Source organism: Charadrius vociferus, unplaced genomic scaffold (assembly GCF_000708025.1).
Source record: "Charadrius vociferus isolate BGI_N301 unplaced genomic scaffold, ASM70802v2 scaffold308, whole genome shotgun sequence".
Lineage (NCBI taxonomy): Eukaryota > Metazoa > Chordata > Aves > Charadriiformes > Charadriidae > Charadrius > Charadrius vociferus.
Window position 1 is genome coordinate 1,269,278 of NW_009649929.1, and position 18,790 is coordinate 1,288,067.

Genomic DNA, 18,790 nt, shown 5'->3' on the forward strand with positions numbered 1-18,790 from the left:
GTACCTGTTTTGTGTTATTTCAACATGTAAGTCCCTTTGACACTCATCAGTTCCCTGACTGTGCCGAATTTCCATGTGGGTCACCTAATATCCGCCCTCCCAGGCGTGATGTGGCTTGTGGTGTACCACGAGACGCGGTGGGCACACCTCGCCCCACCCCAGCGGCTCCTGGCGCTCTCTGTCCCTCATCCCAGGGATGCTGGATGTGTCCTGCAAAACAGACTGGGACCTGCCAGGAGGAAAAGTTTACTTGCGTTAAGCAAGGGAGTCATCATCAGTGTTGGGCGCACATACATTTCAGCATTTAAAACTCAGTTTGCACGTTAATTTAAGGTTGATTTAAAGATACATATAAAATGATAATCAAACATGATACTTTGCCCAGATGTTGTGAATAAATGAATCCTTTCTAAATTGTTAAAGCGTTGGTGCTTATATCAGCATGTGGGGGTGCAAGAAGCTGCTCACTTTGCCAGGAGTTACCCTGTTTCATCATGATTTCTTTTCTGATGAGCATTTTGATTTCATCTCCCTCTGAAATTTCACGATAGAAGATACCATCCTGAATAACTCTGCATCTGCTGTGTAACACATGGAGGATTTAAGTATACTTTGCCACTGACGACAGCCCTTTCTCTGTTTTTCTCTTTCTCTTTTCAGAATCCAGTTTTTTGTTGGGAAATGCTCAGATTGTGGACTGGCCCGTAGTTTATAGTAATGACGGTTTTTGTAAACTCTCTGGATATCATCGAGCTGACGTCATGCAGAAGAGTAGCACTTGCAGGTATGCCGACTGTCTGTCTGTTGCCACTCAATGCACTTTTAAAATTATAATCTGCTGGGAAGAGTGATGAGGTTTTGGAAGAAGGACTGATGTAAGAAAAGCATTGTTTTGCAGAAATTGAAGTATTGAAACAGGCTTTAAATGAATGAAACCAGCAACTTATCCAGGACATGGTAAAGCACTTAACTGTGTGCATTCAGCTAAGCACGTTGTTGTCTAACTTCCAGTAAAATCAATGGTTAGTTCTACCGGGATTAACAAACTACTCAAATACTTAAGGTTAAGTCCTTTGCTAAATCTGGAGTAGTGTTTTGGATCCTGTAAGACTTAATCCTAAATAGAAGAAAGCTAAATTCCAGTTGTTTAGATTTTTTTATTTAAATTTTATTTAGAACCTCTACAAATTTAATATATTTCACCCAAATCTGTTCTGAAAGCAAGCCAGATCTGCCCAGTTTGGAAATTCCTGTAATCTTCAAGTAACTGATTGCATTTTAGGAATAAAGACTGTTTGACAGAAAAGCTTTTGAAAAGTTTTAGCAGTGAATGAGGGTGAACTACAGGTGCTCCCAAAAGAGGGGATAAATTTTATGAGGATTTAGACATTATTATTCTCTCACTTGAAATTTATCCTGGCTAATATGAATACGAATGTGCTCTAGTTAATGATCCAATAAAGTGGGGTTTTAGGTAATATATTTCAAAGGCTTTTTTACTAGCTTTTCATTAATTCTCCTGTTATCATGCCAGGAGCTATGGGCTATTCTGTAGCCCATGTTGATCCCTGTTTTTTTCACACACACGTGTGCAAGCACACAGAGGACACAGTAAGTGCAAACTGCATCTTTATTCCCAAGGGGATGATTAAGCTGTTGATATATTTACTCTGAGCATTGCAGCTTTATGGCTTTTTCCTTTTGTCGGTGGTCTTTCAGGAGCAGGCAGCTGTAATTTATGGTTAGATGTGCATCTGCACCTTGTCTGCTGCATCCTTTAAAAGGAGATGCTTTGGGGAAAGACTAAATCCTTAAAGCATATGTGCGTAAGAGCAAAGTAAACCAGGGATAGAGGCAACAAGGAATGGCCAAGATACAAGTTTGTGTAGGTTTTCCCTTCATACATTCGGGGAGCGACCAGCTCCAGGGTGCTGGGAGGAGGGGGCTGCATACCTACAGCAGTGATTTTTGGGAGATGGGTGCTGCCAGGCGCTGATCATCAGCTGATGCTTCAGCAGGCAGCGAGCCTGTCCTCCAATGTCGGTCATCACTCACTCCAAAAAGCAACACATGATGACGCGTGGTTGCTGCTGTCATCAGCCAGAAAGGGGAGGAAGCCTTGGGGGTCCAGGGTTGCTCTCTGCAGCCAGGTGTCCTCTCATGGGCAACGGGGAAGAGATGGGCACGTGCTGCTGAAACGAAATATTTATTCACACAGTAGTAACAGATTCAATATACTCAGTGGGGCTGAAAGAAACAGCCTTATCACAGACGCTCCGGATATACGTGCACGCTTTCCCCTTTGCTCTCTTGCTCATTGAACTGTGTAAGTTTCCTGTGAGCCAGCACTTTTATCGTCTGCGCACATTAAAGTAATTACCAATATAGAATGGGATTGTAGGAAAATTTTGAGGAAGGGAAGGTTTAGCAATGCCTCTCTGATAATGATTCCCCTGTGCCTCAAATACCGAGGGGACCAAAAGGTTTATTCTGTCTGAGTGCTTCTTGTGAAAGCGATGGGCTGTAGTTACCATTTGTACGGATTCTGTTTTGACCATGTTCAAGTAGATCATACAGGTGAATCATACAAATGCAAATTCAAGGAGTTATTATGGAAAATGGGACTGGTAGCAAAGATAGATATTATTTTTTTTCTTTTATCATCACTCTATATATCCATCTCTGGATTTTGGAGAGACCTCTCTACACTCAAAGCATGGCCAGCACTTCTTTTGTGTCGGGGTCTTAGCTGGTGGAGTTATATATGCAGTGTGATGTTTCCTGCTTCTTAGGAGACACCCCGGTCTTTGCAGATTAAAGGAGAGCTGGAGGGGTTTTCAGCATGGTCTGACATGCAGCGTGTAGCCTTCCAGAGTAATGTCTTTGGAGCTGCTCTCTAATGAAGAGCTGTGCAGCTGTATGGAATGGAAAGTAGTCTTGTGGCCAATGGTGCCTGCTTAGGCTTACTCAGCAGAATGTCATAGTAGATTTTTTATATCTGGGGCCATTATTTATATTATTTTCGGAGTGAGGCTCTCAGTCCAGATTTGCTATGTTATGCCCAGATTACATCACGCATAAAAACTGCTTTATATATAATGTTTGCTTTACTGTTCTAAGGCAAGTGCTCTGCGATAAGAGTGCTGTGGTGCCACACCTTTATTGCAGGTTTTGGAAGGGTCTGTTTTTACGGCTTTTTAGTGCCAAAAATCCAACCAAAGAAAAATACACATATACAAACAATGTAAATCTAGCCCCTGATTGAAATTGTCATTGTTGCTAATCATGAGTATGATAAAGGACAAAAATAATTTCTTAATATTGGGTAAGTTTGCCCCTGCCTGTAAGGTATAGTACCTCCAAATCAACTTTCACCGATGCTTTTCTCCAGGGTAGTCCAGCAGGTCTTCACTATATCCTATTTCTGTCTGTCCCACCCCATACCCTACACTGGGGCATCTCATATGTCATCATTATATTTGGTCTCAGGTGGTCTTGGCTGACAGTGGTCTCAGGGAGGGGTAGATGCACTGGAGGTGCAAGTGATTTGTGTTCCAGCTCAGGCAATGAGTTAGTCCTGTGACAAGCTGGTCATCCCTTTGATTTTGCACCTCTCTCATCTTTTCAGTCAGCAACAATGTGCCCATTGGTAGGAAAATCACTTGGGAATACCTCAGAACAAGTGCCAGTCTCCCTAGTTTCACGGACACTATAGGAGGCCCAGTATACACAGAGGTCAGGCTACGTGAATGTTGCATAATGGTAATCAATGTGTGTTCCTTTGCCCAAAGTTGCAGGTATGGCTGAGGCTTATATATAGAATAACTGGCGTAAGTGAGTGATGAAATGCACGGGATTTTTAGGTGAAAGAACTTGTGTGGTGGTGAAGCGTTACTGCGCCAAACGAAAATGAGCTGAGAGTCCAGGAGGAGTAGGGCATCTGGAATTGCAATACCTCCAGCCTTCAATTAACCACACAAAACCCCCCTGCCTGGAGGTGCACCGACAGAGCAGCCAGCACGCAGGAAAACCACTTGTTTCACACCCAGTGAAGACACAGTCATGACAATGTATGTCTTCATGAATACGTTGAAAGAATAAACAGTTTTAAAACATTAAGCCCCAGTTTAGTGTTGCAAGTAATATCAGTGTTTTCTAAATATTGACGCTTGTCAGTTAAGCTCCGTATTCTTGGCAAGCCTTCAGAAGAGCGGGTACCCTTGGAGTGCCTGGTTAGTAGACCTTCACTTGGCATTTGCTCCAGGCTTTGCTTTGCTTACCCTTCCTTGCAGGAGAGCCTTGTGCCGGGCTGGGAGTTACTGGTTGCTGGTTTTCTTTCCAAAGAGGAAACCTGCTCTTTGGCCCTGCCTTCCAGCAGTACAGGGAGGGGAATTGGTCCTCCGTGCTGAAGCGGTTGTTTACAGGTAGCTTTTCCGCTGAAACACTTCCAGCATCTCTGCTCTCCCTTGTTTTGATTTACTGCCATTCCAAATGGGATTAAAAAAGAAGTCTGCAAGTGAAATCCTGGCTCCAGTGAAGCTAATGGCAAAATTCCCACTGTGTTCAAAGAAATGGGATTTTTCCATGGTGGGTACAGTGTGCTGGACTTGAAAAGGGTTAGATTTGATACTGGGATATCACCTCCGTGGCATGATTTTTGTGTGTGTGAGAAGGCCGCCCTGCACTGCCGGAACTGTACAAAGAAACCTTGCGGAGTGTGCCAGTGGGACCCAGGGAGCTGCACTGTTTCTCCTTAGAAATGGTGCCTGCTCCTTAACTTGCAAAGTTTTGAAGCTATTGACGTGTATCTGTATTTGCAGTTCCTCCTGGGCAGACGTTTGTCTGCTGTAACTGATGCCTTTTCATTCAACACTTGTGGATGAAGAGAGCTGTAAATTGGATGCAGGATCATATACCTTCTGCACTTCACCTGTCCTCTATCCTGTATAATTCCTCACAAACAGCTGTTAAGTACCGCCCTGGCACACGCTGCAGACCTGGAGCTGTTCTGATGCCGCTGCTCTGGATCCTGACAAAGGACAGAAGAGCATGATACAAAGCTTCAGATGTGGCTTTTCTATGCCAAGGGATGCTTTCAAAGGCAGGCGGGAGTCCAGGAGTCTTAAAAGACAAATGGTGTGTTTCAGAGTTGGGAAAATTATCTAAGATTGTGCCTTTCTCTGAGTATTTCAGTAAGTCTTGTTTCTCTTTGATAAGTCTATTTTCTAGGTAGTAAAATTCCCAGTAGCAGGGTGGTTTTGATATTTATGTCTTGTACAGTTTGCAGTGAAGGCACTCGACAAGCACTAAATAACAAAAAACATGAGGCAGAAAAAGACAGAGTGATTGACTGAAGAAGTAGGAGTCCTTCCATGTGTACAAAAGAGGGCAGACTAAATTAAATTAAACCTGTGATAAGCAAAGATATTATATAACTTATACGTTGAGTGGCTTTGAGGTTTCTTCAGTGCTGTTAAAAATTGCCTTCTGAAAAATGTTTTTATTATTCCACAGGCCTTTAAAACGTCTCTTTATATGTGAAAACAATGTAACATTTGCGTATTACAGGTTTACTGCAATAATAAGCTGCCTTTAATTTAAAACATAAAGATGATTGATTGTATTCAGCAGTGCTAACTGGTATTGTCCACCACTCGGAGCGACGACGATTTGTCATTTTAACACTAATTAATGATGACTTTCTGTATTATAAGCCATGTAAAGTCAAGCACTTTAACAAATTTCTGTTATTTTTTCCTCCAGGACTAAGAGAAACATTGTTTTAAATCTCAGGAAAACAAAACAAAACACAAAAGAGAATTCAGTTGCACAACAACTAGTGAAAACTACCAGCTCTTATTTTGTCTTGCAGACAGGAGGTCAATCTGCTTTACCTCATCAGTGAATTAAAAAAGGCGTAGATAAAAAAAAAAATAAAATAAAACTTTTTTTTTTTTTCCATCTCGCTTATAAATATATAAAAGGTTATCAGCTGAACTGGGGAAGGAAAGGCAGGTCATTTGAAAATGAGCAGTAGGCTGTGTTTTGCATTTCCTAAAGACGGCTGTGTATGTTAATGATAAGCAGTAGCTTAATGAAGCCTTGTGCCCTGGTAAAGCCATTTCCTGACGTCAGTCGCTGTAATGGCATCTCCATTATATTGCTGTCCCAAAGGTAACAATGCTGACCTGTCATTTATCAGTAGCTCTCCCTGTGTTACCAGTGAAGAAGCGCCTGTGGTGACATGCAGATGTTGTAGTTACTCTGATGCCCCGTGTCTGCCTCCACCGCCAGTGCTGGGCAGCACCTTATTCCGGGAGCAACCGTGTTACCTCCCTTGGTTGGCTGTGTAAAGAAAAGATTCATGGTCTGGCCTTCATTGAGTATTTTAATGCTTGCCGAGTCACTAACCACTATGCTGTTTTATTGTTTCTTTCAGGACAGTAGACATAAAATAAATGTTTATTGAACCTTTGGAGGTCTGTTGATCAATAAAAGAGAAGCTGCATTGAAACCACAGAGGCACTGATAGCTTTTCTTTTCTCTTTCGTATTCTCAGGGTTGTCAGTTGTAGGTTTCAGCTGAAGCTCAAACTGGATGTGAACAAAGAAAATGGGGGAAAAAAAAAAGTCTGATCAATTAAAAGTATATTCATCCAAGTGTCTGAAAGCTTTTATCCCACGTTCCATTTTCCTTCAGTTCTGTAATTGGGAATTTGCACAGAGTGGTCTTAGCTTATTTTTAATCAAGGGAAGAATGACAATAAAAGCCTGGCTGTTTCCTTACAAAGGCTTTCAAAAGTAAGGTCAGGTGGTTGGGCTCGCTTATGCCAGCTGAAACTCTGACCTGGAAAAGAATGCAAAGATGAGATGGTGAAGTGGCAAGAAATAGCAGAGTTAAAATTACATTTTTATATTCTCAGTCTGGAGAGGGATGGGTCTCCAAAAGCATTTTAATGTTTTCTGGATTTTCACTGAAATATTAAAGAAATGCAGTATACAATAAGGAAAGTGAGGGTGGATTTGGTTATGGTTGGTAGCAGTGCAGATACAGCTCATGCTCATGCACTTGCTTTCTGTGCTGAATTTTCAGATCATTACAGTCATAACTTCTTATTGGTTAAATCCTCCCTCCTTTTGTAATCAGTATTTAGTAAAAGGATTCCAATTATTGTCCCAGGTGCATCTTGACAAGATTAGATTTGTTGCCATCGATTCAGCCAACAGCCTTTACCTATAGTAGCTTTGATTCCTCCTCCAGAAGCCTTTTCAAGAGGATTGAACAAAATTTGGGAGGTTTTAGAGGTTTTGTTTGATTTTTCTGTGTTTTGACAGCAGTATTCTCATGGCCTGCAGCTGTGGCAATAATGGTTTTATAGGCTATCAGCTCTTTTTCTAACCATATATCCTTAAAGATATGCTTAGAAAAGCACTTAATGAAACATTGCAGTAGATTTATTTGCTGTCGTTTACAGTAAAAAGGTGGTCATGGTTACTCATTATTGTAGGTTTCCTTGTGACACTCTAAATATTTAAATGCGGTGTAAATCATAATTAAACTTCGGTAAATGACAGTTAATAGCATCTCCAATGCTTATGCCATTTAAGGGGACTGTAACAAAGTTGCTACTTGTCTAGAAAAAAGAGAAACATTTTTTCTTTTTCAGTTTTATGTATGGTGAACTGACAGACAAGAAGACCATTGAAAAAGTCAGACAGACTTTTGACAACTATGAATCAAACTGCTTCGAAATTCTCCTCTACAAGAAAAACAGTATGTATATATTTGTGTATGGTGTTGGGAGTGATAGTGTGTATTTAAAGTATATAGTAGTCTAAAATAAATTTTCATTTTGATGTATGGGTAAATTTGGGGCAAGATTTGGAGAAGAAATGCGTATTTTGGTCGCGAGAGCTCAAGACAAGCGTTCTTTTTTTCAAGACAAGTGTTCAGATTGCCAAGAATAGTTGTTCCCTGCTGTCTCTAGCCTGACTCCTTCTTTCCAAAATATATTTAGTTTTGAGGATTGTTTCCCTGAAGGGAAACTGACTCGGTTGAGTGAAAAAAAATCCTGAATGAGGTTCCCCCACATCCCTCAGGAAACACCCTCATGTCTCCACAAGTGAGAACCCAGGCTCCCGGTTGCCGTGAGTGGATGCTCCCAGCAGTGTCTCTGCGGTGTGTAAACCAGCACGTGTGAGCTCTAGTGAGAGTTTTTGCATAACCCAGGGATTAATTAGAAAACCTGGGAATTTTGTAACTTAATGAGATGCAGGACCTAAGTCCCTTCCTCTTGGTGGCACTGGGTTTACAGGGGGTTGCCAGAACCAGGGAAATTTTTCTTCAGTTTATCTTAACCATGAATCACTCCAGTCGCATTTTCTGTCCTGCCGCATATGGGGGTAGTACTTCTGGCTTATCAACGTTATAGCACATCCTAAGCAAAAGCTGTGCTGTTGTGTGTTCTCACGCTCGGCTTGTGCAGTGTGGACATCTCTCCCGGGCTGGTGGTTGAAATTCCTGCTTCTGTTAGTGGAGATGAGCAGCCTCCTTCACTGGCACGGGTCATCTTCTCAAGGTAGAAAACCAAAGCTATCAGGTGAAACATGCTCCAGAAAAGCTGGTTCCTCTACATGGAGCAGAACAAGTCTAGTTGACTGGGTTGGGGGCCATGTCGAACACAAGCCAAGAGCAATCTTGACGGAGATGTTTTCTTCGTTTTGGCTTTCTGTCCCCAGTACAGGATGCAGCTCCTCTGGGATCGGGGAGCTTTCCCCCTGGTTTAGCTGCCTGGAGCCTGGTTGCTGATGCCATGTTGCCCCCTGGGTGCACCTCGGTGCTGGCATGGAGCACCTTGCTGGGGTGAGGCTGGAGGTTTCCTTTACATGTTGTGGCTTAGGGAAGGTAATGATGTGCCTCGGGAAAGAGCTAACTGTGCCTGACTGCCCCATTTCTCTGCAAACTTACATCAACCTTTCATGACATTGAAGAGCGCATCCTGGATACCTCATCTTCTTGAAACTAACTCACATGCTTTATGTTTTATTTCCAATTTCCCTTTTTAGACTAAATCTTCCTGTATCTGCTCTTAAACAGTAGGGAATGTCTTTAGATTTCTCCAGTTCTGCTTGCTTCAAAGCGTTTTAGCCAACGCTTTAATTAAAAAGAGAAGCAGGAGTGTCTCTGAAATCCAGCTGTTGCTGCAGGTGCCCAGGAGGGCCCTCCAAATGACCTCTTTTCAGTTCCTCAGCATATGGATGTGTCTGTTCTCTGTTTTCTGCTTCTCTGCCCATTCCCTGTGTAGGTCGCCTGGGTGTCCCCTCACATTAGTGAAATTTCCCAGAACAGGCTTGTGTTGGGTATCTTTGCAAGTGGTGGTGCCCAACACTGCCATGCCCTGTGTCCATGTGCCAGAGACCCAGTGCTCTCCCCAACCCTGGCTTCTCTTATTAACTGGGCTGGCCGCTCCTGCTCGAGCATGGGCCCGTCCTGAACTATATACCTTCCAATTTTATTTAACTATAAAAAGAGGAAAGCCTTCTCTTGGTGACTTTTCTGTAACAAGCCAGTTGCTTTTTGCTTTGGGTTGTGGATTGCCTGGTGGAGATTGATGATGCTTCAGAGATTTATGGAGCTACAGTTGCCTTAATAAAAATCTTCACCTTTGCCCAGATCTTCAAGCCTATACTTTCCATAAGATATGCAGGATTACAGAAGGACTTTGTGGAAAAGTCCTCATATTTCTTTTCAGGCTTGAGTCAGTTCCTGTCCATAACATCTGTTGTCAGCTTCTTTCTCCATTGCTGACAGCGCAGAACTGCAACCTCTTGCTAAGACTGATAGGCTCACCTTTTGGTTCCAGTTCAGCATCTGGCTTGCCCAGGGTTTGCTTCCATTTGTCATACTCTGAGCTGTGCAGAAGAAGCATCTTCAAGAAACTGCCTGCTTATTCTTCTTATCCTTCAGGCTGAATGTTGGAGCAGATAAAGAAATAAAGAATAGTATCTGTTGGTATGAATGAATATACTTCTGCATATTCATATATATATATATATATATATATGTACTTCTGCAAAATGTAGACAGTTACTCTGTGGAAGGGCTTGTGTTTATCACCTGCAGAGACCTTGCCTATTGCCTGTCTCCTGCACGGAGCTTGCAGTGCTCTCAGAGCACGCTCCTGACCACATTTTTAAACTGTATGTCCAAAGGTGCCGTCTAGTTTTGGTTATGTGGCATAACCTTTTCTTTCTCACCCATTCCTTTACTCTTTTGGTAGAGGGAGATTTTGAGGTTTTTCAGGTTGCTTTCCCATCCATCTTTCCATCAGCACAGAGATGATCTTTAAGAGCTGATGTTCTCTGGCAGCATCCACGCGACTGCTGACTTCACACCCCCCCTTGGCATTTTAGCCCGGCTAGCAGGTTTCAGGTTCGGGCCTGAAAGTTTGCTACAACTTTCTTCTGCTTTACTGCATTCCCTCTCATACAGTCTTCAGCTCTACCCACCCAAGTATTTAGCAACCACGTTAGGCATGCATATATATATCTGTATGTATGTGTATGTGTGTATGTATATGGTAGTACTTGGGAAACCTCTTTGCCTACTTTTGCCCAGATTGCTGCTTCTACAGCAGCAGCTATTTTGCCTCTGTCTTTGATTTTTATCAGTGCTGTTGTACAGGTTATTTTGCCTGTGTACTTTCAGAGCTTTTCAAAGGGTGCCGATGAGTTGCCAGGTATAAGTGCAAGTACAGTATTACTCCGGAGAGCTGCAGCACTCTCTTTTAGCAGTTACGAAAAGAGTCTTTTATCTTGGGTTAGCAACAGGGAATTGAAATAATCAAGTAATCAGCATAATGGCTTTGGAATTATCACAAAAAGCAGTCTCCCATCTCTCCCACTTCTCCAGTGTACTGCTAGGGAGTTACTGGTTTAATCCCAGTTCAGCAATTCTGAATTTTGTCATGAACCCTTGTGGATTTTAACCTACCCCACAGTAGTCCTAGTCCAAATGGGTTTCATTGCCCTCTGGGCATCCATCCTGCAGTTCCTGGCACAGCTCCCAGATGTGGTGCATTAGAGGAGATTTGGAGGGGGGGGGCAGTTGTGCCCGTGGGATAACAGTGGGCCAGTGGCATGTCTCAATGTGTCAGCTCTCAGGCTGGCATTCAGGCAGCTCAGGAGAAAAGCCATTATGTCAACTGGCTGAAAGCACATCAAATCCCAAAGGTAATTAGCTGGCTGTGAAGGCATTTATAGTGCAGTGTGTGTAGGTGCAATTTTGGAAGGGAGGGGACAGGGCTGCGGGCAAGGAGCTTTGCCAGATGGAAAAGCATGTCTGACATTCACATCTCTGCAGGTGAACAGGGTGTTTCTAAGCAAATTGCTTGAAGTCTTTTAGGATTTCACTCCTTGCAGAGCAGACCTGCATGTACATAGGGGACTGCCACGTGCATTTCAACCTAGGAGGAAACAAGACCGTTTCAGCTCCTGAGCACCTGCAGGAACCCTGTGTGAGGACTTACCAAAAGCCATGATAGCCATTCCAACACCACAGGCCTTTTTTGGCTGTTTACTTGATAAGTGATAGGATTTGAAAAATATTTTTTGTTTATTTCAAAGGTTAAATAGAGATAACTGCATTGGAAGAGTGCTCCACTGGGCAGGACAACAAGGAGGTGGAGGGTATGACCTGAAACACAAAAAAGAAATGGAATCTCCTGATTTGTCCTGATAGGACACTTAGACTCTATGTCTGGATTACCTGAGCTCCTCTTAAATAATGGAGTAGCTTCAAAATTGGAGCATTTGACAGTATAGTCCATCAGTTTTGGATTTGATAGCTCCGTGTTATGTAAAGAAGAGTTCAAAGATACCATCCATTCATTTTTTCTTAACTCTCTACCCTGCAGACACTAAGTTTGTGAGACATGCTGGGAAAAACCAGGAGCAAGAGGGACAGAATAATGTATTTTATTTGAGAATGGAGATTTATTAAGCCTTCTGTCTCTGCTTATTGGCTAATTAAATTGGTAGCTTTTCCCCATTTTTATGAATCTGTAAAAATGGGAACATGTTCTTTGGGGGGAGGTAAAATTGAAGGATCTGGAAGATGTGGAAATATCTAGATATGGTCCTCGACTAGATGTGTATTGTAATAACATGTAAATGATGAAATATTCTGGGTATGGGCTGGGGAAAGTTTGTGCTACACTATAGTCCAATGTCACCTTTTTCTTTGCTTCAGGAACCCCAGTTTGGTTCTACATGCAAATTGCACCTATAAGAAATGAGCATGAAAAAGTGGTTTTGTTCCTGTGCACTTTTAAAGATATCACTTTGTTCAAACAACCGATTGAAGATGATTCAACAAAAGGTAAATACGAAATACACTATTTTTTTTTGGTAAATGATAAAGTACAGGTTTGAGCTTAGTCCTGGGACAGGAACATGTCATGCCTGTTATCTGTATCTTGAATTCAGGGAATGTTTTGTGACCTGTCAGAGTTTCAATGCCACTCTCCTAAATTATTGCTTAAAAATAAAAGATAAATCACCAGGAGTGGAAATTCCCTAACAACATTTTGCTGGAGTCACAAGCCTTCCTTTCTCTTTGTAATTTCACTACTTCGTCTACCAAAGCTACTACTACTACCAGAGCTGGCATTTGCTAAAAATTATAGTTTTGACTTATTTTAATGCTGTGTTGTTTTGGGGGATGCTTCTCCTAAGGGACTGGTATCTTCAGAAAAACATTATTTTAGCTCCTTTGTGCAGAGATGTTGATATTTCCTCCTTTTCTCACTCTTGGAGATGAAATGCAAAAGAAACAGATCTTTTGGGTCCTTTATTACTTGCCAACAATGATGACTGCATGGCAGTGGACACTGTACTTGTTATTCAACAGCTGCTGGTGATGGTGTTTGTTGAGATGTGCCGTGCTCTCATCACCTAACGACCCATGGCCAGACCCGCAGCCTTGCACGAGAGAGAATTGGTAGGGGAAGGTGCAGAGGATATAGCAGCGTTCTCTGCATTGGTTATAAGACACGTGTCTTGTGTGAGATTCACATGTGTATTGCTTTGGGTAAAATAACGCATTTAGATCAAGAAGGGCATTTATGCTACAGCATCCACATCCCATCTTCTCTTGGAAGTTGCATTCTGATGATTAATTCTGTGCTGTATCTTTCTCTTCATGCTTGGAGAAGGCTTGAATTCTCACCTGGAGCCGTGTGCGCTCTAAGCCGTCGTCTTTAGAATAAACTTGGTATCATTTGAATGCAAGCAGGATTTAAACTAGTTTCTTATGATCTAGGTAACACTTATTATATGTGTTTGGATAACTGAAAAGTAGATGTATAAAAGCAGACTTAAAATAAAACAAAAGGCCCCTCTTTGGGCTAACACCAAATATGAAAATTTTTCTGTCTAGAAAGTATTATCCATAAAGTTATAAGATCCTCATACAGGAACGCCTTCTCAGCCATCATAAGCTTTACTGCCTCTACAATTTAGTTAGCAACCTGCAAATGTTCCTTTATTTCACTTTCAGCTCCATAACATGGAATTTCTGCCTGGAAATAATCTGAAATTTTTAGGATAAATGCCAGTTAATTGAAAGGACTTTAATTGCAGAGGTCTGAAGGCATGGGACTGGCTCCTTGTTGCAGTGTATATAATATGTAGTGGCAGCTCATCAAGGAAAAAGCCAGTCTTTGCAAGGATCCTCTTGTAGGATTTCCTATTTGATGCTTTCTGGGGGGACTGAGATGTATCTCACACGGAACCAGCACCCAAAACTCCCCCCTTTCACCGGCTCTGTCCCACGTTCTGCAGTACGTAGTTGCACTGAGGAGTGTGTGGCTGCAGCAGGACAGGGAGAACGTATTGAAGGTGGCTCCCAAATGCAGAAATGATGAATGTTGCCTCCTTTGGATTCTTGGCCAGGGAGATTAGTACTCTGCTGCCTTCCCTGGAGAGGCAGAGATGTGCTGGGGTGGCTGAGCTCTCCTCCTCCCTGTCTTGTGGCTGAGGAGGAGCAGAATATATTTGGCATCTGTTACAGGAACAATGTATGTTCTGATGGGAAAGAGCAATAGCTGTGACGTGCACAACTTGTGTACTGCTGTTCTCCAGTGAAGGGTACCATTAGTTAAAATGCCAGGTATTAACTATGAACATTGCAAAATATTGTTGCCAGCAGCCAGAGAGGTTTGACTGCATGTTTAAAGAGTGCTTACTTCTATCAAAGTCATACTTAAAAAAAAAACAAAAAACAAAACAAAACACTGCAGAAGGCAGTTCAGCCACATCTCTCAAGTGCCTGTAAGGCATATGATAGAAGTCTTAAGAATTTGCTCAGGGTGCTTTGATTAGAGCGTTGATTAAAATGAATCGGTATGTCCGGCAAGCTCTGTCATTACAAACCATTGACCTGATTTTTTTCTTCTCCTTTTGCATAAATTAGAGCTTGTCTTCTGTATTCTTCTTATAAAAAACTGTATTCAAATATTTGCACCGGTTTTCTACAAGGATGGGAAACCAGCACTGTTGTATTACCCTCTGTGTATCAACTGGGTGGATCTGCGGGATCCCACAGCACTGGAATCAGTATTGTTTTGTCAGATGTAGTGCTATGAGAGATGCATAATTCATTGTCCTTGCAGATAACATTACAATGTGCTTAGAAGCTGTCAGGCCACTTTCTTTTTGAATTATGAGATTAGTAAACATATACATTACAATTTAGTGGAGAATTTTTAAACTTTGGTAAAAAGCATTTCAGTAAAATACTGCTGTTGAGTGCTGGGATTTGTCATTGAAAGGGCTATTTTTTTCCTTTTTAAAAGAATGATTTTTCTTCAGAAATTCTGCCAGGACCATGCAATACATAATACATAAGTAACTATGGTGCAGATGAGTTACTGTCTATTACTTATGGGAGCAGTAAATTTGAGATAAAATATTCATCAGAAATAAAATATTGATGCCATTATGCAATAATCTCTCCGTACCAATATATTCTGAACTGTTCGAAGGTATGTTGCTTTGTTGCAAAGCTTCAGTATATCACAGTCCTATGAGGTACAAGGATCTGGTATTTAAATCATAACCATGGGTGTATCTACACTGCAGGGTGTCTGTGTATCCTGCTTCTGGAAACAAATGGTCGGATTTGTCAGATCTGCTTGCGGTGGCTGCGATGCGGTCGGCATCTTGTGCAGACCTTGCATGGGCAGCTGCAGTTTTGGGGGACTGGTAATGATGCCCTGGTCACGAGGATGCTGAACTGCTCAGAAGTGTTGAGGAGCTTGTCGTAGTTGTGAAAACAGGACATACAAATAAAAGAAAATAGTTTTCTTACTACAAAACACATTGCAAGGGACGGGTGGGATTTCTTTGTCCAATATAGCCTCAAAACCATACTTGTTTACAGGCTCAATACAAAAAAAGTATAGTTGACATCACAGGGACTAGCCCCGTGCGAGCGAGGGGAGTTAAAGAGGTCTGGGGCACTACGACAGATGGTGTATCTCTCTGCTTACCTGTGTGCTCGTTGTTTGCTGTGTGTTAATGTTGTCAGAAAGGAGGAGGAGGAGGAGGAGGGGGCTTTGCTTGCAGGAGGGAGTAAAAGTAATGAAAAATTTTCCCGGGTCACCCAGGAGACTGTGAATTTGTTGCAGTCCAGAAAGCTGTTGAAACTTACTGGACTGAAAGTAAGACTGGAGAGGAGGGATATTTAAAAGCTACCTCCGTCTAATAAAATAGCGACAGAGATCAAAACCCTTGTTTTTTGAGAGGGTATAGGCAGTTTGACACTAAAGATTTGACTGACTTGTTTTCTTGTTACCCATGCTGGTATCTATTATCGTTGAGCGATGTGCAGGAGACCTATGATGTATAGCAGTGTAACAGTGATGAAAAAGTACTGTTGTATCCTTGTAAATGGAAAATTACTTGAAAAGTGTCTGACCATGCAAAAGTATTAAAAAAAAAAGCGCATCTCAAGTAGAAGCAGTGAAGATGATAATGGAAGGAAACATCAGCCACCTGGCTGACTTGTTCACTCCTGGGTGAAAATGCCACCAGCAATTGTGCAGGTCTGGAGGATGGGGAGAGTACCCTCCATTGTCTTGGTATATGGTTTCTAGTGCCCCAGCTCCCAAGTTGGTGGCTGGATGAGCTGTGGGTGGTGGCAGTGGGGAAGAGGCGGCGTGAGAATTAGTGATATAGCAGGAGGTGTTGCAGGAGATGATGGCCACACTTGACGGTCACTGGGACAATGCCTTATTTACCAGTCCCATATTTCCAATCCTTATTTTTCCATAGCTGTGCTATGTTTGTCTGGTCTCTCTTTCTTTCCTTCTCCTGATCCTCTTCGGTAAAATGAATGTTTGTCTGATCTGGATTCAGTACCAAGCAATAGGTCCTACCTGTGGTGGTGGAGGGTCAGATCTCCAGGTGTCCTGGCTGAATGCCTTACACAGCAGAGATGGAAGGCCCTTACAAGTATATGAAAGATTGTATTATGTATTTTCTTCCAGAGAATAAAACCCAAAGAATTTTTTTTTTTTTTTAGTGTTTGTACCATTGTAGGGTCACAGTTGGATGCTTCAGTCAGCTTGCTGTGCTTTTATTCTGTCTTTACCCAATGGTTTTTTAAAAACATCTGAAGACTTTCAATCCCTCCAATGACACACAGTGATAATAATCTTATATTTATTTGTCAGGAAAAAAATGAAGCCATTTTTCTGGGCCCTAACTATTAGAAGGGCCACTTCAAATGTTAACACCGTTTGATGTCAGGAGTGCTGTAGATTATATTGAACTGAAAGTTTAAGGATAGAAAAAAAAGACCATAATTTTTTGGCTAATAGTGGAGTTTCACCTATTTGTGCAGTGGCTTTATTCCCTTTGTTATCATCAGTGAAAGAAAATGTGGCCTCTAGGTAAACTTGGAAGTTTTTTCAGCTAGGATTCTCACTGGTTGTCTTGAATGTCTTTTGAGTGAAATATCAGGCTTATCTGCTGGAGGTGATTGGGAAGTTCTAGTGAATACTGATGGGACACTGAATTAGGATGCAAAGATGTGTTAATGAGGCCCCTACAACTCAGGACCATGTGCCGTTAACAGATGGGATCAGGAGATGGCACAGCAGTATCCTGAAGTTGGGGTTTTTTTTCACTTGATAGAGCCAGACTTTGATAATCAGCACTGTCTGGGACAATGCTGTAATGCTTCCAGTGATATAACTCTTTATGGTTATATAACTCTATGTAATGATACAACTCTATCTCGGAGTGTGACAGGGCTATAAAAAGTGTAGTAGTTGCAGAAATACGCACTTATGCTTGCTAATCCTTGCTAAGCCTATAATTCTGATCCTTTTTTATCTTTAATAAGTGCAAGTTATTAAGCATATATAACTAGTTGCACATGGGAACTTTTTTCCTTGAGGGGGTATCAATCCTGGTGATAATAGAAGAAGTGGGTGGAGGGATTAGAGCATGAAAATGAGGTTTCTACCTTTAGCTGAAGCACAGTGTACCCTGTTGAATACATCACCGTGACAGTAATCCGTAACAGTAATTTAATAGGTCACAATTTGGATATTTTTATTGCACCTTTCCATGGCTGTAATAACAAGGGTCTTGGTGCTATAGAGACCCACTTGTTCTGGTGCTGTTTGCTATTGCTCTGATCTGTAGAGTTTCACCCCTTAGTGCTTTCAGGCACCAAGGAGATCACCTCCATCTCTCCATTCTCCCCAGCATCTAGAGTGCAGCTTCCAGGGACACCTTGGCCTTGAGAAAGGGCTTTGTCAGGGATGACAAGAGAATTAATCATTTGCTAGGACACCAGGTGGGCTTCCAGTCTCAATAGTAGACAACCCAGAGGAATGATGCTAAGAGACAGTCTCTTGGTATATGAAACCATCCATTTTGGATGGGCATAGCTTGCTAGTAACCAGGAAGTCCTTCTGAGGTTGCTTTGGTCCTGTTGCTGCAGGACAAGCATCCTCATTACTGTCTTCAGTGACATGCTGGTGGCACATTTAGCAGACACTGCAAAGGCTGAACAGTCATGAAGTGGCAGTTGTTTTCTCAGTCCTAGGGGTGATGCTCTGAGGCCTTATTTCTGTGCCTGCCCTGTCCCCTCCCCACCCTTCCTTGCTTTGCTACTGTTAGAGACCCACCATGATGAAAGAATTTCATCAAAGAAGAATTTCCATATCCAGGGCTGTTTCATTTCCTTCACAGAAATAAAGTACTTTTCTAAATCTGGTATTGCCTTTTGAGGCCTTTGTGTGCTCCATCAGCAACCCACAATGCGCATTAACTGTCTGTAAATTTCTAGAAGTTTAATGTGCAATGAAAAAGAAATCCCATTGAAATCAAATCTTACCCTGTGAGAGATTGAATTAAACTGGAAGTTGATCTTTAAAGCAGTAACTGTTTGTAGATGGATACACTTTCTATGTAGAAAACTGAACTCTCATAAGCCATATGTAAAATAATAAGTATAAATATAGTAGTTAGAGAGTTTAAGAGTCTAATCTGTATATCACAGGCCATAACATTTCACTAAGTTACTCCTCTGCTGAACACGTGAACTTGTGTGTAACTAAACCATCCCCTCCAGACAAACATCCAGTATTAATTTAGAATTCTGAAGAGACTGAGGATCCACCACATTCCTTCATATTTCTGTTGCTTTTTCATTACACTTTCAGCTTTAAAAAAGTGTCATATTTAAATTAACCTGACTTCAGCTTCTTGCAGTG

The 18,790-nt window shown here is 41.9% G+C and overlaps 1 protein-coding gene across 1 annotated transcript in view; it reads left to right on the top strand.

Annotated features, from left to right (window-relative positions):
- The first annotated feature begins 662 nt into the window (after positions 1-662).
- Positions 663-18,790, top strand: part of KCNH5 (potassium voltage-gated channel, subfamily H (eag-related), member 5) — a 150,464-nt gene continuing 132,336 nt past the window's right edge. The window contains exons 1-3 of the mRNA XM_009891202.1: positions 663-784; positions 7,667-7,773; positions 12,250-12,378. Coding sequence (XP_009889504.1) covers positions 762-784; positions 7,667-7,773; positions 12,250-12,378 — 259 coding nt within the window. The 5' untranslated portion in view covers positions 663-761. The remainder of the gene's footprint in view (positions 785-7,666; positions 7,774-12,249; positions 12,379-18,790) is intronic.